General features: G+C 31.0%; 2 protein-coding genes across 5 annotated transcripts in view; one reads left to right on the forward strand and one right to left on the reverse strand.

Annotated features, from left to right (window-relative positions):
• LOC115891846 (cytochrome P450 315a1, mitochondrial) overlaps nucleotides 1–2637 on the reverse strand; it is a 79834-nt gene extending 77197 nt beyond the window's left edge. Inside the window, exon 1 of one of the 4 annotated variants that reach the window (XM_030912445.1) lies at nucleotides 2459–2637. The gene's annotated coding sequence lies outside the window, so the exon portion shown is untranslated. The remainder of the gene's footprint in view (nucleotides 1–2458) is intronic. The other 3 variants (XM_030912436.1, XM_030912453.1, XM_030912428.1) reach the window with 3 other exon arrangements.
• Nucleotides 1–22227, forward strand: part of LOC115874104 (BDNF/NT-3 growth factors receptor-like) — a 269157-nt gene that overhangs the window by 216968 nt on the left and 29962 nt on the right. Inside the window, exons 6-7 of the mRNA XM_030889183.1 lie at nucleotides 11473–11634; nucleotides 20315–20619. Coding sequence (XP_030745043.1) covers nucleotides 11473–11634; nucleotides 20315–20619 — 467 coding nt within the window. The remainder of the gene's footprint in view (nucleotides 1–11472; nucleotides 11635–20314; nucleotides 20620–22227) is intronic.

The following is a 22227-nucleotide window of genomic DNA, read 5'->3' on the forward strand; positions in this document are numbered from 1 at the left end:
ACGCGAATTATATAAAAGTGATGGATAAAACCCGAATCTGTCTTAGTTTCGCGTATTATCCACCGCAAACAGGTTAAAACGCGAATTACCCCAGAGCAACCGTATAAAACGATTCTTGTGTTCTTAATTTTTTAAAATGGCAGTTACTAAAAATATGTTAATACCGACTATTTAAACAGTGATGATTATACTAATATAATTATTGAATGTGTTAAGCAGGCAAAAAATACAGTCTCCAAAACTTCTCAACAATATCGTAGTTTATAATGTTATGATGTGTGTACCATAGGCTATCAGGACTACTTAACTATGGTTGTACAATTGAGACTAAAATCGAAAACAGCTAATGAAGTGGCCTCAACCAGACTAGATATATTTTATATATTCGCTGCACCACTGGTCCTTCACGTTTATAGAGTAAATGGTATTTGTATTTTTTTGTAAATAAAAGTATATGTAATAAAATTGCCTCTCATTTCTTGCTCACGCCTATGAATGTGATATTAATTGTTCGCTTAACATATTATCCGGCCAATTCGCGAAATAGCCAAGTGTTCACAGGATATAACAGGTCATATTGTATAATTGGTGTTCTAACCGGATAATTTGCGAACATTTTTAAAATATATTTGTTTCTTTTAGATTTAACCGACTGTGATGATTAATTCGCATTTTAACCGGTTAATTCACGAATTAGTTAATTTCGCGTATCACCCGTAACATATTATATTCCATTCGTAACGGGTACACGTAGAAAATTTTACCAAGAGACGTTTTTTACGTAGAAAATTACAGAAATATATATTTTTTCGGTAATTATTGGGAAAACTGGAAATCGTCAGATTTTCACTAAAATTGGTATACACCCTATTTTGAGGTCGTAGATTACAAATCTTTTTTCTTGGCGGTCTCTTACCATTTTTCAGAAAAACGGAAAATTATTTCAACATAGAATTTTTCTTAATTTCTCATATTTTTAAGGTTTTCTAGCACATGTTTTGTTAGGTATTCAATAAACAATGATGTTATTGCTATTTTCTGTTACTTTTTTAATCAATTCTATGCATAATAGAGGAAAATTTACTAAAATAAATTTGTAAACAATCTGAAAATGTTGGGTTATGTGTTTCTGGCATTTAAAGCAACGTTGCCAATGCTAAACCTAAATTTAGCGTGTTTTTTTCGCTCATTCTGGGATTACGAAATGCGGTCGCGGAGGGTGTTCCCTTCCATGCGGAGGGTGTTAATCTTTTGTTATATCAAAAAAAGATTAACCCCCTCCGCAAAGAAGTTAAAACCAATGCAATCAAAACTCTTTCGTGCAACTTCGTGGTTATAAATATTCTTTATATAACTTCTTTGCGGGGGGGGGGGGTTAATCTTTTTTTGATATAATATAACAACAAAAGATTAACACCCTCCGCATGGAAGTTGTAACCAATGCAATCAAAACACTTTCGTGCAACTTCGTGGTTATAAATAAAACAAAAAAAAAAGATTAACCCCCTCCGCATGGAAGTTGAAACCAATGCAATCAAAACTCTTCCGCGTAACTTTGTGGATATAGGTAGGTATATTTAATTATTGTTGATCTCATAATAGGTAATTTATTTAAAATCCCTAATCATCCGAAAAAATTGAAGATATGGCAACGTTGTAAATTTTCAAATTTCTAGATTAGGTCTTGAATATATTTGTCTCTCTCCTTACATAGGAGAGAGAAAGAAGGATATATCAAATATGAAACTTCCATCTGGTCACAATTTTCTTTGTTAAGAAAAATGTTTTTCAGTAAAATTTTGGACATTTTTCTATCCCCAATCAAGTGGCTTTTAGATAAACTATAATATAATGAAAATATAGTGAAATTATTACTTTATAGGGCCGAAATAAAGAAAAATTCAATGTTGAAATCTTCTTCCGTTTTTCTGAAAAACGGTAAGAGACCGCCAAGAAAAAAGTTCAGATTCGTAATCTATGACCTCAAAATAGTGTGTATACCAATTTTGGTGAAAATCGGACGATTTCCAGTTTTCCCAATAATTACCATTTTTTCACTCAATAGTTTTATAATTTATACAAGTACGGACGAAAAGTTATTACTCCGCAAATCGGTTAAAAACATGTAGGTAGCGCCCCTTATAAGTAGAATTAAAAAAAAACTAAACGCCAATTTTTATGGAGGTTAGTTTAGAAATTACTTGGAAAAAATCGAAACAAAAATGAAACTTCCACAACATGTAGTAGATCTCCGAAAATAAACATTTTAGGATATAAATTTATACAAACTTTTTTACTTATTTTTACCTGCAGAATATGCCGCCGAAGTTTCCCAAATACATTTCGGACCACCCTGTATAGGTTACCGATGCTCAGGGAAGTAGTTTATTCATTTATAATTGAATATTATTCAGAAATACGAAAATAGTATAATGAGCGTGCCTATTCTACAACGAACATAACATTGGTCAGGTAACAACACAACCATAGATAACAGATCCAATCATCACAATAAGAAAATTAACCGTAACCGTAACTTCATAGCATTTTTACCAGCCGCCTTCGCACTGTTTTCAATAAACCGCTCTCCGACTGACACCACAAACACTCGCGTCGGGATTCGGTGAACACGACTGAAAGTACTCGCACTGTCTTTTTCTATTACAGGAAACGAATGCTAACGGATCTTCTTTCAGTACCCGTGTAGCCTAGGCGAACGAACTTGGTGCGATATGGATTTACAGGGCCGTATTCTGTTTGATTCCAGTACCTCTTATTTAACTTGGCAGCGTTTGGTTTGGTTTGGTGATATACCATACGATCGAAAAAAAGGCGTCAAAGATGGCTGTGGAATGAAATTGATGATAATTTTGGCGAGATCAATCTCTAGAGTAATTTACTTGGCCCGTACACTTGTTCATTTTTCAATGGCGCTTGACCTTAAGAAGGTTGTATGTGTTATTTTTATGTTGGGTAATTATGATTTTTTTTTTTGAATTGGGTAGTTTAAAATTCGAGATAAAGTAATTTTTTGAAAATAGATTTGTGTGTCTGGAAACTATAACATTTCTGTAAATTTATCATATCAGCCAAATAAGTATACCGGGTGAGCCTTAAAAGTGGCTCACCTCTATAACTCTTTTAATTTTTTAGGTAAGAAAAAAGAGATTTGGTATGTTAGTATATGACATAAATTAGGATTGATTAGCGTTTTTATTTGTTTTTGGTCACTTCCTGTTTTACAGGAAAAGACTACAACTTTTGATTTTTAAGTAGCACTCTCTGTTAATTTTTAGTATAGCATATGATATGTCAGCTTTTGACATTTTCGCTTAAAAAATAATGTATTTTAAATTTCAATCTAGAGTGCCATGGCTGTGTTAAAAAAAACACTAATTTTTAATCAAGAAGCCTTGGAAAAATAGATTTGATCGCTTAATGTTAAAAGATGCCTAAATCGTATATTTAATCATATCTCATTTTTTTCAAATGGAACAAGGGTGGCTCATTAGTATATTTGGAAAAAACACTTTTTTACGAATAATTTGATATTTCAAATTCGGAGTCAAATTGTCGTTATGAACTGAAATAAACTATATGCGAAAATGTCAAAAGTTGACATATGATATGTCATTCTAGTCAGAGTGTCATTTTTTATCGAATAAAGTTAAAACATACCGAAGGTGTGATTTAAAAATCAAAAGTTGTAGTCATTTTCGGTGAAACAGGAAGTGACCAAGAATAATTTAATTCGTCAATCAATCCTAATTTATGTCATATATTAATATACCAAATCTGTTTTTTTTATCCAAAAAAGTAAAAAAACTATAGGGGTGAGCTTTTGAGACGCACCTGGTATATCTACTCAATATATTTTTATTTTTTGTCAATAATGAGGTGTATTGACTATTTCCATTCCAAATATCTTGAAAACGGTTGCTAGTAACGCTTTCTATCAAGACATTTTTTACGTAGAAAATTAAGGAAATGTATCTTTTTTCACTCAGTAGTTATATACAGGTACGCACGAAAACTTATGACCCTTAAAATCAGATAAAAAACATGTAGGTGGCGCCCCCTACAAGAAGGAGTCATATTGACATCGAAATCAAATTTCTCATGTCAAGAAAGACCCTGATACCAATTTTCATCCAAATATCGTTAATTCAGAAACTATTTGGAAAATACCGAAATTAAAATGAAACTTTTACACCCTGTATCTCCGAAACGAAGAATTTTAGTTTATTTAAATAATGTTTATACGAACTTTTTTACTTTCTTATTAATTTTAGAGTTTCCCGAATAAAATTCGGACCTCCTGTATAATAAGCAAGTGTGTCTTTGTACGAATAATTGAGGAAAAAGAATTATTTTTCCTCGACTTTTCGGGAGGAAATGTTCGACATTCGAGGAAAAATACGACATCCTTCAATGCAAGTTTCTAGTCTCGGTATAATCCCTTCGGGCCTTAGAAGGACACGCTCTCGACCTCTTGGCCTTTTCCAGAGAATACACAATAAATTAACAATACTTCTCAAGGCACTGGTATATAAGCACATTCGAAAAGAATTTCCATAGATCTTATTAGAGAAAATTCAACAAAATCAGAAAAGTGAACTATGAAAGATAGATATCATTTTTGTATAGACATAGATTAGCAAAACGGTTAATTTCACTGTAAAAAATGTATTTTTCCACTGCTACAAAAAACATATCCTTATAAAATATTTCAACATCGTTCTTTTCCTTTATTAAAACTTTTGGCTGTTTTCCTTTATATCCAATTGATTTGCTTTTGAGGAATGCTACAAATTTGAAGAATTGCCTCAAGTTGTTTATTTTCTTTAATGTTTAATGTTAATATTGTCGACAGAGATTGGTTGGAAATATAATCTGACATTTACTGAAAGTACATATTCTGCGATGATAATCGTTATATTATGGATATCACGAAAATATATTTTTATAAAAAAAAACTTTTGAGTTGTTGTTTATATTAAAATAAGATTCACAATTCCTGTCTCATATAAATAATTTCGCGCATTTAACATCTAAAAATGTTCCTAATATTATAAAAAATGAGTATACAGTATGTCCCCGGATTATCTTTAGAAGAGGAAAAACATTTTTGAGAGAAGTTCATCCTTCATAAAAAATTTTGCTTGTTCTAAAATGGTTAATCTCGGTTATACTTTTCAAAAAGTCCTAAAAAACAAAACGCGTTTCTATGGTAATATAGTTTTGATTTAATTCTTTGATAGATTGTTATTAAAAAAAATATACGACGGCCTCCCCATAAGAGCAATGAGAGGATTTACGTCCCAGTATTGAAGAACAGAAAATCGAGTCGAATGGTTTCAAGACATAAGTTCATCCTTGTTTAGTCAAACCTCCTACAACACAAGGATAGACTTATGTAAGATATGTATTGAAATTCTGTTCCCATTCTCTTCCAAACTTCTGTGCAAAAGTTAAAGGAAGAGTACGTTTGATATTAACATACTAAATACCGAATGATCGAAAAAAAAACGGCGTCAAAGACTGCTGGGAATAACAATCGAATATAATTTTGGAGAGGTCTATTTCTAGAGGTCGTTTATTAAAAATTGACATAAAACTTGTCAAAAACTAATACTAATTATAGAAAAATTATAAAACGATAGAACGTTTCCAGAAACACAAATCGATATCCAAAAAATTTTTTTTCGAATTTATACTACACCATTTTTAAAAATCAAATACAACCTTGAGGCCTATTACTGCCAGTATAAGTGCCATTAAAAAATAAACAAGAGTAGGGGTCATGACATATCACCTCGCCAAAATTATCATCGATTGTCATTTTTGACGCCGTTTTTTTTTCGATGGTATCATTTTTGTGGTAATAGAGGAATGCATTTTTTTGTTTATTAAGACTAAAAAAATTATATAATTTAAAAGATGAATGCGTCTTTGTTTGATATGTTTTATAAAGCATTACTTATTTTTTGTTTGGCAATTTCTAATGAAAGGTTAATTATTTATTCATTACAAGGTCCCGATTATACGCGAAGAAACTGATCCAGAAATAAATAAATATTTTTAAAATTTTCTTTTGTTTAACAAAAATCTTTTTGTTATTGTTGTTATATAGTAATATTTTTATACATAATATAAAATTGCAATTAGTCACGACAGTTTTAAAATACTCTCATTTTCCACCGTTGCTTCAATCAAAATAATATCCATTAATTCACATAAATGTTTTATAAAAGTCGTCTTCGGCTCGTATTCATTGAATGCTTGATGGATTATATTACTACTGGAGCAATTTACAGACATTACTATGGAAATGTGCCTATCATAATATTTCAATTAGTTATTTTCGTATAGAAGTTATTGGAGTGTAAAAGTAGTCATTTTCAAAATTTGAAGAGCCATCGAGCACAACAATATATCGTATCCAAAAATCATATTTACGGGAATATAATATTAAATTATATTTATATTACAATCAAAGTAACTACGCCACTGGCACACATTCTCAAGATCTCTGAACAGCATTGCCATTCTCTCGGGAATCCTTTATGACTGCGATCAGCCCATCTTGTTCCCACTCGCATAGAACTAGAAACGAATGTCTGATTCTGATCTTTTTCTTTTTATGAATGAAACGCCGGGTCTACTTTATTTAGAGGTCATTGGTTATTTCAATAATCGAGTTATCCCAGCACTACTTAAAATATGTTATTTTATTTCATTTATCACCCGACTAATTTTGAAACAAAAGAAATATATTAATACTATAATAATTTAAAGATATAAATAATTTTGTTTAAAGTCTGTATAACAAGAAAATATACAAGGTGAGTCTTAAATAAGTGCAAATATTTTCGGGGCTGGTAGATCTCGATAAAAGATTCATATTTTGTCTTTAACGTTTTTCAAATCCAAACCTAAAGCCTAAAATAACCAAGGTATTCAATTGTGAAAATAAAAAAAAATATATTGAATTTTTTCTATTGAAATATTTCCTGATTGATTTTAAATCATGTTTAATTTGGAATCTACGTATTTTTCTCCACTGGAACAAGAAACTAAACATATAATAGTTATTTTTTATACAAGACGATAAAATGGTATTTTATCGTCGACCGAAAAGATTAATTCACGAGCGATGAAATCGCGAGTGAATTAATTTCGGGAGACGATAATGCAATTTTATCGTCGTGTATAAAACAATATTTTTTTCCATAGCGAGTTACGTTTTAAAAAATATTCAGAAATTATTATTTCAAGGAATTTATTACGAGTAGAAAAAATATTGTGCTGGGTTGGCGTTGGTTTCTATGTAATTTGACAAATAAATAAAGCTGTCTCTTTAGTTGTCAGTTTTGAGTCAATATTTTTTAATTCTCTTTCGTGTCGATTGCTGATTGAATCAGAGCTAGAAATGGCTCAAAACGAAATAAGTAAGTTACCAACAGATATTCAGGCTGGGGCGACAAAAGCCATATCCAAACTACTTCCATTTAAATCCCGAATAACTTATAAAAAGGGATACAAAAATTTTCAAAAATGGAAGCAATTAAAAAACGTGCGAGAAGAAATAAAGTTTTTATCCTATCCTCGCTGTTAAAGTATCATTTTTAATCTACCCTTACAGTTAAAGTACTATTTTCTACTATTTTTGACAGACATAAGGCAAGTTTAACAGTTGCTGTGGAAAAAAATAAAAAAACACATAAAATTTATATTTTTTAACGCCGCGACCGACGCTCTAAAGGCCCATCTCTACTTTCCCATTCGCTTACCACTTTTTCGGTCGTTACTACTTTCGTGGCGCGTGCCGCGGCCTTGAATTTCTACTCCCGTCGCGCGTAAAGAAGTTTCACTTTAAAAATAATAAATTATTTTATTATCAAGCGAAACTGAAGTATTTCTTTTACTCTTAGAAAATTTGGTAAATACGATTCTGTATTACATAGACGACTCGACTCGCTATGGTGAATTAAACATTTTTTAGACATTGAGCTTCATTAATATTAAAATATATTTCGTAGATCATGGTCAAGGTTATGTAGCTTGGATGTACCGTTTTATATTTTCGCCTTATTTAAACCGATACATTATAGTGTTGTTTATTTTTTATATTGAAACCTATTTGCTTCCTCTTCTTAGGTTTTCTTAATATTCTACAGAGTGTTAGAAAAATGCACTGCCAGATTTCAGTGAATGATTCCTCATCAAAAAAAAAATGGAAAAAAAAAACTCCTATAAACATGGGTCCGAAAATGCGTAGATTTTAAGATACAGGGGTGTAACTAAATAGCGATCGGTAGCGATGAAGAATACTGTCGCTTGCCGTTTAGTTTCTATGGCCAAAGATAGTATTTCTTCATGGCTACCAGAGATATAGAGATAGTTATGTCTATATCTCTGATCGCTACCGATCGCTGTTTAGTTACAGAGTTCTACACCAGGATGTTAAGCTTTAAAGAAAAAATGTTTTTTTTTCTAATAAGTCATATAGGTATTTCGCCACTTGCACTCTAAGAAAATCTAGAAAATAAAATAGTTATTATATCAAGTTAAACATCCAAATTAACATTTTACTACCTGCTAACAATTACTTAATGAGGTAAAACAAAAATACCTCAAACTTTCTGTATATGATTATTTTTAATTGTTTTTAATGCTTCACTTATATGTTGTGTTCATTAAAAGCAAAGAAGTAATACGCGGTTTTCAATTTAAGATTAGGAATAATATTTGCAACAAAATTTGTAATAACATCAAAATCAGTCAACGTCGCAGTTTTTGAGATATTCGGTGTTTCCGTAGTCCGTTTTTGAGAAAATCCGTGTGGAGAACTCCAAACTCCCATCGAACGCGATCCCAGGTGGCGGATAGGGGAAATAACCGCGGACCAAAATTGGAAAAATTCCTTTACTTTGAAACTAAAAAACTGCCTAAAAACTTTTTATTAACATATTTTAGTATGGGCGGCTATACGTGCCTCTCGGCGCCAATTTTTTGTAATAATTTTTGCGTTAAAATTTACTCTTTGCCATGTGAACCATACATGCTGACAAATCATGTATGGTTATCGCTTCTTTGATATCAGGTATGGTTATCGCTTCTCTGATTTTAATGAACATAACATAAATAAACACAGCATAAGTAAAACATCTTTTCAGTGGTTTTTTTTTGTAGTAAAACAAATTTGTTTTTTTTTTGTTTCAAAAGGTTTTTATATTCATATGAAGGAGATTCAAAAGCAAAAAATACAAAGAAAAAAGAAAATCCTATTTAAGATACGTAAATGGAACTATCCCAGAACACTTTAGTTTTAGCAAAAATGCGTATTCCTATTATTTTGTAGATTTTCGTATTTTTAGACGTGTTTTTTCTCAGTAAATAGAGCTTGTTTATGACGTTTTTTTTTATAAAGAACGAAACATATATTTATTTTTCTCATAAAATCAATAATAAAGTGCTATATTATTCCCTTCCTTCTTTCGATCCGTTACTAGAGGCGTTTCCTGAAAACATTTATTTAGACAAAAATATACAGGGTTGTTCACCACATGCGACATGGAGTATTGTAGCTAAACGATTAGATTTTTACAAATTGTAAGTTTTCGATTCGTTGAAAAACCATTAGAGCTACAATTCAAAATAATTTTACAAGATACAGAGTGTCCCAAATAAGTAAAAAATATCTTAGTTGTATTTTTTTAAATAAAACACCCTGTATATTATTCTATTTTTAAATTCTACGATTGAAATAAAGGCAAATTTTATTAAGGTTTATTACACTTAAACCTTATCGTTTTTGAAATATTTTTAATTTTGTGAAATTGCAGTAAAAAAAATTAAGGCTTTATTTTTCTCCAAGGGTATCAAAGTTTTTAATACTAAATATTTACTGAAGATTATTTATTGATCAGATATTGTGTTGCAATAATAAAAATTATACTACCTTATACAGAGTGTCCAAAAATTGATATTAAATAATTACCAGTTTTAAACGACAATAACTTCTTTAATTTAAATAGAACACCCTGTATATTTACGTGAATCAGATGCACAATTTAATTGTCTATCAAATTGTATTACACCAGTTTTTACCTATCTCCGAGCCTATCTCTTTAAGTTTTCGTAGAAAATGCATTTTCTTATTATTTAGACCTCATTTATCGCTATACCCCATGGAATATTAACATTTTAGATTTTTTTAAAGCAACGTATGTGCAAAATTTACAGGTGGTAAAAATAATAATTATGTAAGACCATTTGTTTACAAAAAGTAAAGTTTTTAAATCTTTGTAAAAGAGTATACCAATTAAATATACCATTATTATTTCCGTCCAAAAATTATTTAATTACGTACTTAATTGTTTTAATTAATAAATTATTTAAATAAATGTGGATTTGACTCAGAAATCAATATAAAGTGTCTGTTGTAAATAAGCATTCGTCAAAAAATGAAATAAAATTTTTAAGGTGTTACTTTTTACCAAACTGTCTAATACAAATACCAAATTCAGTTTTTTAGTATTTGAAGCAATTATTATTAATCAACGTGAACAGTCAATTAATGTAGTTTGAATACTGGGATCATATTAATTGGTTCTCTTTAACAAAAAATATTAAAACAGTTTTTTATTTTATTTTTTAATGAAACAAACATATATGCATATGGATAATATTAGCTGTGATATTAGTATCTGTACTGTTTAAAAATATGTTACATCTTTAAAAATAATCTAAAATGTTAATATTCCAAGAGTATAGTGACAAATGAGGTCTAAATTATAAAAACATACATTTTCTACGAAAACTTAAAGAGATAGGTAAAAAATGGTATAATACAATTTAATAGACAATTAAATTGTGCATCTGATTCTCGTAAAATATACAGGGTGTTTTATTTAAATTAAACAAGTTATTGCCGTTTAAAGCAAGTAATTAATTAATATAAATTTTTAGACACTCTGTATAATGTAGTATTTTGTTTATTATTGCAACACAATATCTGATCAATAAATAATCTTCAGTAAATATTTAGTATAAAAATCTTTGATACCATTGGAGAAACGAAGCCTTAAAATTTTTACTACAATTTGACAAAATTAAATATATTTCAAAAACTGTACGGTTTAAGTGTGATAAACCTTAATTAAATTTACCTTTATTTCAATCGTAGAATCTAAAAATAGAATAATATACAGGGTCTTCCATTTAAAAAAAATACAACTATAATATTTTTTACTTATTTGGGACATTGTAACAATATTTTTAAATTGTAGCTCTAAAAGTCCTTCAATGAACCCAAAACTTAAAATTTGTAAAAATCTAATCGTTAGCTACAATACTCCGTGTCATATGTGGTGAACAACCCTGTATGTAAGTATATCAAAATTGAATACCATTTTATACATTTTTAGCTAAGATTATGTTAATAAATATTTTTTTTTTTGTTTTCAGGAGAATTGTTAAAGGATGCAGATACACGTGATATAGTAGCCATTAAAGTACTCAAAGATTCTGCTACCAAAGAAGCAGAAGAGGATTTCTTTAGAGAAGTTGAAATAATGAGTGCATTTCAACATAGAAATATATTATCTTTTGTGGGTGTTGTACCTAGAGGTAAATATTGTATTTAGACATTTCCTGTAAAATAAACAGAAAAAAAAAATAGAACGAATGATTTACAGGGTGGATCAAATTCGACGCTTTTAAAGGGAAACACCCTTTTCTATAGGAGATAGACGAAAACTGATATCGGTGTCTGGAGCTCAACTTTTATCAAAAACATGATGGTGAAAACCGCATATTGATATCTGTTACCGTTTCGAAGTTACGGGGTGTTTTCAAAAATGTGCATTTTTAACAAATCGCTGTAACTTTTTTGTTATGGAAAATTTTCTATTTTTATGAAAACATTTCCAAAGCACCTTTTTACGCAGAAGTTAATGATTTAAGTATAATTTTTTTAAAGTTAATAATTTAAGAGTTATTAACAGAAAAATTTATTTTTTATTAGGGACTCCCTGTATATTTTTAACTAAATGAAAAGAACATAAAATTACCTTTCCAAAAATATAGCACACTTGATATTTTGTTATAATCATCTTTGAAATACAGAATTATTAAAAGTTCGGCACTTTTAACTAGTAGGCTTTGGACCCCTTGTCGATGATCTGCCCCTAATGGAACTCGAAAACATATTTTTCAAGCAAGACGAGGACTACCACGTTCCACCGCCTCAGAACGAGAAGTGTCTAGCCCCAGCAGGCAACTATTAAGCTTGACCAATCAGATTGGTTAGCGTGGTTATTTGGAGGATGTTAATTCATTTGTGTTTGGTCAAAAACTCTAACGTGATTGGTTGGGCTTAATAGTTGCCTGCTGGGGCTAGACATAAGTCTCAGAACGCTGAAGTTATCAGGTAACTTTTGCGGCCAATTTCGAGAATAATTGATTAGCTAACCAAGATCCCTCTTTGCGATATTGCGATTTGCGATATTGGTTAATAACTATAAAGAAAGATTAATAACTAAGAAGAGGACTTGGATCTTTCGACGAATTTATAGATAAACTAGAAGACATTTTGTCATATATAACTTTAAAGTATGTAATTTTTAAAATAGTTGTTGCTGGCGATTTCAATTTGAATCTCTTGCAAGCGAATTTAAAAAACAAGATTTTCCTTAACCTGTTACTGGCAAATAATCTTCATCAAACAATTTTTGAAAAAACTAGAGAAGTAAGAGATTCATCTTCGCTTATTGATAATATATTTGTAAATTTTGTAGATTTCAATTCTAAAGTTGTAGATACATCTTTGTCTGATCATTTTGCTCAATGTCTTAACATGATAGTTAATGATATAAAGACTAAGCACAAATGCCAACATAAATTTAAAAAATCTTTTTCAAAAAATCGTGTTGAAAGTTTTAGAGACGAATATAGAATACGACCAGAATAGATTGGTCGCCCGTTTACTCTTCAATTTTGCCTGACGACGCCTACAATTGTTTTTTGAACATTTTCACAACTCTCTCTGACAGAATATTTGTAACAAAAAAATATAATACAACTCCTAAATCAAGATGCTGGATTACAAGAGGAATAAAGATATCATGTCGACACAAGCGCGTCTTATACTTTAAAAAACTTACAGGGCAAGTCAGCATTAAATATTACAACAAGTATTGTTATATATTAAAAAACGTTATTAAAGAAGCAAAAATAATGTCTAATCGAAATTTTATTTACAATGCTAAAAAAAACCAGAGCAACTTGGCAAATAGTTAATAATATTGTTAATAATAATAATGTGAGTAGTAGCTTATTTCACAGTTTTTCGGGCAAATATGACAGCCCTTATGCAGCTGTAAGTTCGTTTAACAAATATTTTGTCAATTTGTGTCCCGATATTGATGCTCATAAGGTTGAAAATCTGCCACGTAACAATAAACTATCACAATCATTTTTTTTAATACCTACCGATAAACAGGAAGTCTTTAACACTATTCAAAATTTAAAAAATAAAAAATCTGTTGGTGATGACGAAATCCCCATATCGGCTTTAAAAAAAGTGGCAGATATTGTATCAGAACCTTTAGCGCACATTATTAATGCATGTTTTGTTTCGGGAGTTTTTCCGACTAAATTGAAAAACGCTTATATTAGACCTATTTTTAAAAAAGGTGAAAAAGATGAAATGAAAAACTATAGACCCATATCTCTGTTAACTGGTATTAGTAAAGTTTTTGAATATGTTATACATATTAGGCTAACAAATTTCTTAGAGAGGAATGCAGTATTATCTGATCAGCAGTATAGTTTCAGGAAGGGAATGTCGACAATTCGGGGCTTGTATCAAGCGCTCTCTTTTGCCATTGACTCGCTTAACAATAAGAATCAGACACTTGTAATGTGCCTGGACCTTTCCAGAGCTTTCGACAGTGTAGATCACAATATTTTGCTGAATAGGTTGGATGGGTATGGTATTCGAGGAAGGGCTTTAGAACTGATGAAGTCATACTTGTGTGGGCGAACACAGCAGGTTATTGACTTTGATTTGAATGGCAGAAAAATAATAGTTTCTAACAAGGTAATCATTGAAAAGGGGGTGCCGCAAGGTTCAATATTGGGTCCACTTCTTTATATACTGTATACAAATGAGGTGCCCCACATTATTCAGGAACAAACAGTATTATGTGCTGATGATACGACTGTGCTTTTCAGTGCAAGTGATGTCCTTTCACTCTCAACCAGAGTCCCATTGGCTGTGTCCGATTTGTCGAAGTATTTTCACTCTATTGGACTATCTCTCAATATATCCAATACACAGTGTATGTTATTTAGCAATCGATACTCAATTCCCTTTATCCTCCAGCACGAGCAACAGGAAATATGTTCAGTAAATAGCGTTTCATTTCTTGGTTTAACGATCGATAGACGTTTGGATTGGCTTCACCATATTGAAGTACTGGCATCTAAAACTTAAGTAATATCGGGGTCCGTGGGGATCGATGCTGCTATGTCAGCTTACTATGCTTTTATCTATTCCAGATTTAAGTATGGTATTATTTTTTGGGGCAACTCCACGGGGGTGGAAGGAATATTGCGAATACAGAAAAAATGCTTACGTAGTATCTTCGGATTGAGTCAGCAAGAAAGCTGCAGGGAGATTTTTGTTGAACATAACGTTCTTACAGTTGTTTCCATGTATATTTTGGAGGCTGTGGTGTTTGTCCTGGAAAACTGGAATTTATTTGGACACCGTAGGCTCGAACATGAATATGATACTAGACACAGATTACAGCTGGTTTCGGATAAATATAATTTCAGCTATCTTCAAAAAAATATAGATTACTCTCTAATATAAATATTCAATTCCCTTCCGGAAAATTTTACCTTGTCTATGACTAAAAACAAAGTTAAAAAATGCTTAAACATCCTTTTGTGCAGAGGAGCTTTTTATTCCCTCGCGGAATTTCTAAACAGTGATAAGAGCGCCTTGTGTCATATTTAACATCGATTGTATATTGTTGTAAAAACAACCACACCCGTATGTTTTTACTTTTGTTTTGTATCATTTGATCTAAATTTGTTATTTATTGTAAGTATAATTTTGTGTTGTTATCTGTCTATACATACATAGATTTAATTCATTATTAGTATTATTTTCATAAAATATTTAATTTTAATATTACTATTTATTTTTGTTCATATAGTTCATTTTTTGTTGAAATATGCAGTTATTTTCTTTTAAAATTTTTTACTGACATTGTTTCCATGCCCTTTTTTGGGTTTCTTTTTGTATTATACAATAAAGAAATAAATAAAGCATTATCTATCTATCTATCTATTTATCTATACTACAATAAACTACTTAGCGGTTATGCGAGGCTATCTTTCACACCCATTGAGTTAATGAGTGCATTTTTAACACTATTGTCTGTGAATTGTCTATGAAAGACGGTCAACATGTCGTAGTCAACACCTGTTGGAAAATCTCATGTCTTGGTTTGTTATTAATTTTTATTGTTATTAGATATAGCTTTAATGTGTTTATGTTGTTAAATATAGTTTAAATTCTTATAAAATTCAAAATCTCTCATTGCAAATATTATTTTCGTTTTAATTGCTGCCCAGAGCTACAATTTTTTTGCATTACAGCCGGCGCGGTTCAAAGCCTACTTCGAGGCCTATACTTATTCAAAGTGGGCGAATTTTTAAAAACTCTATATCTCGAAGAGGAATCGAGCAAAATATCAAGTGTGCTATATTTTTGGAAAGGTAAATTATTTTCAATGAATTAAAAATATACAGGGTGTCCCATATAAAAAATAAAATTTTCTGTTGATAATTCTTAAATTATTCATTTAAAAAAAAATATACTTAAACCATCAAATTCTACGTAAAAAGGTGCTTTGGAAATGTTTTCATAAAAATACAAAATTTCCCATAGCAAAAGAGTGATAGTGATTTGTTAAAAATGCACATTTTTGAAAAACACCCAGTAACTCATAAACGGTAACAGATATCGACGTGCGGTTGCATCACAGACATCACGTTTTTGATAAAAAATGAGCTCCAGACACCGATATTAGTTTTCGTCTATCTCCTGTAAAAAAGGGTGTTTCCCTTTAAAAGGGTCCAATTTGACCCACCCTGTACCTTGTAAAATGTAGAGTGAGTGTGAGAGGGGTTAATAAGCCCGACCTTGAAGATGTATTTATTGTCTATGGTGTCCCCCTTTTTGGAGTTATAACTCTTCACACAGTCTATAAATAACTCATCATGCTTGGGGACTTTCCTGTTGTACGGGGGCCAGGGCTTTTCCTTCCTCCTCTGACAACAGATACTCTTCCTCCAAGGAGCAGACGTCTACCTCCTACGAGGGTATACACTCGGGTATACACCCTTTCACGGTTGGGGTTTGGCCCTCCGTGCCCTTCGCAGTCCACGAGCTTGTCTCCGGCTGAGATTCTCCATCTCTTTAACTTTGTCTCACCTGCTACTGGCACCAGCTACTGAAAACTAGCTTTTATGATGTGAAAATTAGCTTTTATTGCGATTTAGCAAAAATTCATTTATAGAATAAAATGGATTGACTTCCAAATAAGATTTGATAAATGAGCTTATGTACAGGGTGGCCCCTCTCATACGCCACGGAAGCTCCAAGGAGAACGGTAGTTTTTATCGAAATGAAATTTTGGCAGCTTATGTAAGTTAACTGAAAGCATTTTATAAAAATATATAGAATTATACAGGGTGTCCCCAAAAAAGTTACACATCAAAGTTGTGTTCTTAATAGAATACCCTATGTATTAATTGATTTTCGGATTCTAGAAAAAAATAAAGGTGAGTTTTATTAAGGAAGCATATACTTGAAATCTAAGGATTTTGACATATTTCACATTTTGTGAAAATGAAGAGTAAATTCTAAATTTCGATAATAGCTACCTAAATTTTAGTTGACCTTGTATATCCCGATATATAATTACAGTAACTATTGTATGTTAAACCAGATTGAAATTTGACCCGAAAAGTTATACAGGGTGAAACAAAATTAATATGGAACATTAGTCACTTTTAAAGGCATATTACTCCTTTGTTTTACCCAGTATATTTTTCCGGTGTTCAATGGGGAATTTATATATCTTCAAAATCATTCTTCATTCATATCTTCATTTTATTATTAAGGTTGCCTACCCCTCAGATAAAGATTTTCCTAGATATTTTATTTTTTATGATTTTGCGTCAGTAGATCTTTATTATTTCAAAAAATCTAGGTGGCTGTGTGATATACCTTTTGTTAATTTAACAAAAATTAAAGATTGTAGAGTAAAATATTCAACGGTAATAAAAAGATACACGTTTAAAACATATTTTAATTATTACAGAATTAAAACTAGATATAAACCTATAATTATGTGACAAAAATTAGCTAGATGAAATCAAATGCTCAAAATGCTTCCTTTCCTGTTAACTGCATAAAATGATTGTCTTTTCAAAAGGATCTTTTTATTTTAAAAGGCATATGTGGAGTTCTGCCTCGAAAAGCAGCTACAATAATTTCTCTCATGTTGTCGACAATAGTTGGTCGAGTTTTGTAAATACTGTCTTTAACATATCCCCAATAAAAAACCAGATTAGATAAAATCAAGAGCATTTAAGTATTCTATTAATTGGCGAATGCACACTGCATTCACCAACTAATAGAATCATATCAATTCTCTCTGATGTAGGATAAATTTGCATATTCGGAAAATTTTTAAGAATTTTTTTTGTTTTAACTGACACAAAATGATAACTAGTTGTTAAAGTCGCACTAATTAGACAGCTATATTGAAGTAACGTCAGACATATCCAAAGACCAAACCAAACCTAGATTTTAGTAATGGTGGCTGTGTTATGTGATCTATGCAAGGCTTTTAATTGCGTGGATCACGAAATTCTCTTACTGAAGCTCGAGAAGTATGGTTTTCGTGGGCGTGCTCTTGCCTGGTTTAGATCATATCTTGAGGGTAGATATCAGTGTGTCATGTGCTCGGGAAAAAAATCCTCGCCGTTAAATGTCTGTTGCGGTGTTCCACAGGACTCTGTTTTGGGGCCTATTTTATTCTTATTATACATTAACGATTTGACAGAACTGCACATCTCTGGATATTTCACACTCTTTGCAGATGACACTTCAATATTATGGCAGGCCAAGGACATTGAGCATCTTAAGGGGAATCATAAGCAAGGACTTATCCTTCATTAAAGAGTGGTTTAACTCAAATCACCTTTGCTTAAATTTATCCAAGATACATGTTGTTGGGCTTAGGTGTGACATCGCAAATCTCCACTTCGAGGGGGGTTTGCTTACAGGAATTCCTGCGACTAGATTCCTAGGAATTATTATTGATGGAAATCTGCGATTTGAAGATCATATTCTGGCCTTAAGTGGCAAGTTGTCTTCTGGATGCTTTGCTGTTAGGGCAATTAGGGAAGAACTGGGTTCACAAGTGGCAAGGACGGTCTATTTTAGTTTGTTTGAGTCTCATCTCCGGTATGGAATACCATTCTGGGGTGTGGCTAATTAGGGTCTGCTAAACATTCTGTTTATTTTACAAAAAGGCCATACCATTTATTGTAAATGTACCACATAACGAATCCTGTAGACAATACTTCAAAGCTCAAAAGATTCTTACTCTACCATCTCTTTTTATTCTGGAAACATCATCCCTTATTTTTAAAAATCGTAACAGACTACAGGGTCCTATACCCAATATTGTTACTCGCCAAACCCTGAATCTGCCCTTGCCACCTTGGTCAAGAGATCTATAATATATGAAGGCCGAAAGGTCTTTAATCATCTGCCGGTTGCTTTAAGATTGGTTAATTCCACAAAAACCTTCCGGAGGCTACTGAAAAGGGAACTTTTAAGTAGGGCATTTTACAGCGTTGACGAATTCTACCGGGACACCCTTGATATTAATATTTAGAATTTAGAAATATTTTATCTTATCTTTATTCTATGTATTGTATCTTATTTTACTTAGTTGTTTAAACCTATTTCCTGAATTTTGTTTGTTTGTTTAAATGGTTGTATTTTGTTCAATCTTATATCTACACAATTTTTTTACTTTTTGTTTTTATATTTACACGCGTTTGTTTGCTTTTTATGGAACTGTTTTTATATGTTAAAATTGCTGGCAATAGATATTTTAGGTTTAGATTTAGGAATATGCTTTGTTAATAAAAATTTATATATTTTTTTAACAATAAAGTACTTTTGAATTGAATTGAATTTATCAAATAATAAAGATCTACTCAGATCAAATCATGTAAATGAAAATATCTAGGAAAATCTTTGTTTGCGGGCTAGGCAACCTTAATAGTACCGTATGATCGAGAAAAAACGGCATCAGCGATGGCTATAAAATGAAGATCGCTGTCATTTTATATGTAAATTTATATGGGAAATGTCATTGATGTTCATTTCCCAGCCAACTGGACGCCGTTTTTTTCGATCATACGGTATTTTGAAGAGATATGAGTTCTCCATTGAATATCGGAATAATATATTGGGTGTTCCATTTAAAATAACATAGTAACATGCTTTTAAAAGCGACCAACGTTCAATATTAATTTTGTCTCACCCTGTATAACTTTTTGGACCAAGTTTTAATTTGGTTTAAAGTACAATAATTAACTTAACTACATATTAGGCTATACCGGGTAAATTTCAATTTAGGTAGCTTTTATTGTAATTTAAAAATTGTTCTTTATTTCTGGAAAATGTTAAGTATGTCAAAAACCTTACTTCAATAGTCATACTTCTCTGATAAAACTCACCTTTATTTTTCACCCAGAATCTAAAAATCAATTAATATATAGGGTGTTCCATTACAAAAAACACAACTTTGATATGTAACATTTTTTTAGGAAACCTGTAGAATTCTCTATATTTTTAAAAAGTGCTCTGAATTAACCTACATATGCTCACAAAATTCCATTTCAATACAAACTGTCGTTCTCCTTGGAGCCGCCGCGGCGTCACCCTGTATAACAATACAATTATATATATAACAATACAATTATATACATAACAATGTGAGCAAGTATTGTGTTTGGATGGTTATCCCCTATACCTTGTATACCCCTATACCTTGTATTCTAGTGAGCACGGTACGCCACACACGGTCTTAGTTGCATGCCTAGTAATCGTCGACGAATAAAGAGGATTACTCGAGCGACCGAGTATTAGTTTTACTTCCTACTCTCAAACTAATAAAGTACGTTGTTTTATTGCATTTTACAGAAGGTAACGTATGTCCCATGATGGTATTCGAGTACATGGAGCACGGCGATCTGGCTGGGGTCCTGCGTAGTCAACATCGATGGTCCGCCGGATCCGATGACAGTCCGCCAACTGTACCTCAATTATCAACGGAAGATCTTCTGGGAGTATCGTTGCAAATAGCCAAAGGCATGGAATATTTGGCATCGCAAAGGTTCGTGCACAGAGACTTGGCCTGCAGGAATTGTCTGGTCGCCCAAGGACCCGTAGTTAAAATCGCCGATTTTGGCATGAGCAGAGATGTATATACATGTGATTATTATAAGGTAAGCATTTATGTATATGTATTTATTAAAAAGTGTAAACCAGCAAAAACATTTTCCGATATGAGCGTGTATTTCTAAGCCGTTATACATTATACTTAGTTATGCGTCATATACAGGGTTGTTCACCACATACGACACGGAGTATTGTAGCTAAATGATTAGATTTTTACAAATTGTAATTTTTGGGTTCGTTGAAGGACTATTAGAGCTACAATTTAAAAATATTTTTACAAGATACAGAGTGTCCCAAATAAATAAAAAATATCAAAGTTGTATTTTTTTAAATGGAACACCCTGTATATTATTACATTTTTAGTTTCTACCACTAAAATAAAGGTAAATTTGATTAAGGTTTATTACACTTAAACCTTACCGTTTTTGGAATATTTTCAATTTTGTGAAATTGCAGTCAAAATTTTAAGGCTTCATTTCTCCAAGGGTAACAAAGTTTTTAATACTAAATTTTTACTGAAGTTTATTTATTGATCAGTTATTGTGTTGCAATAATAAAAATTATACTACCTTATACAGAGGGTCTAAAATTTTATTTTAAATAATTACTAACTTTAAACGGCAATAACTTGTTTAATTTAAATGGAACGCCCTGTATATTTTAGGAGAATCAGATGCATAAGTTAATTGTCTATCAAATTGTATTATACCACTTTTTACCCATCCCTTCAAGTTTTCGTAGAAAATGCATTTTCTTATAATTTAGACCTCATTTATCAATATACCTATGGAATATTGACATTTTAGATTGTTTTTAAAGCAACAAATGTACGAAATGTGCAGGCTTGTAATATTATCGTTTTTAGCAAAACGATAATGTTACTAGCCCATTTGTATGCAAAAAGACAACTATTTAAATCTTTATAAAAGAATATACCATTAATTAAATATACACCATTATTTCCGCCCAAATACTAATTAATTACATACTTAATTATGTTCGTTAATAAATTATTCTAAATAAATGTGGATTTGGAATCAGAAATCAATATAATAATAAGTTATAAAAATGGATGTCTTTGTTGTTATAAATAAGCATTTTTCAAAAATGAAATATCATTTTTAAAGTGTTACTTTTTACCACACTGTCTAATACACATAAAAAATTAAGTTTTTTAGTATTTGGACCAATTACTATTAATCAACGCAAACAGTCAATTAATGTAGTTTGAATACTGGAATCATATTAATTGGTCCTCTTTAACAAATATTTAAACAGTTTTTTTTATTTTTTAATGAAATAAACAAACTATATCGACAATATTAGTATCTGTACTCTTTAAAAATTTGGTACATCTTTAAAAATAATCTAAAATGTCAGTATTCCATGGGTATATTGATAAATGAATTTAAAATTACAAGAAAATGCATTTTCTACGGAAACTTAAAGCGATAGGTAAAAAATGGCGTAATACAATTTGATAGATAATTAAATTGTGCATCTCATAAAATATACAGGGTGTTCTATTTAAATTAAAGAAGTTATTGCCGTTTAAAGCTAGTAATTATTTAAAATAAAATTTTAGACACTCTGTATAAGGTAGTATAATTTTTATTATTGCAACACAATAACTGATCAATACATAAACTTCAGTA

Source organism: Sitophilus oryzae, unplaced genomic scaffold (assembly GCF_002938485.1).
Source record: "Sitophilus oryzae breed Bouriz unplaced genomic scaffold, Soryzae_2.0 scaffold_1009_pilon_pilon, whole genome shotgun sequence".
NCBI lineage: Eukaryota > Metazoa > Arthropoda > Insecta > Coleoptera > Curculionidae > Sitophilus > Sitophilus oryzae.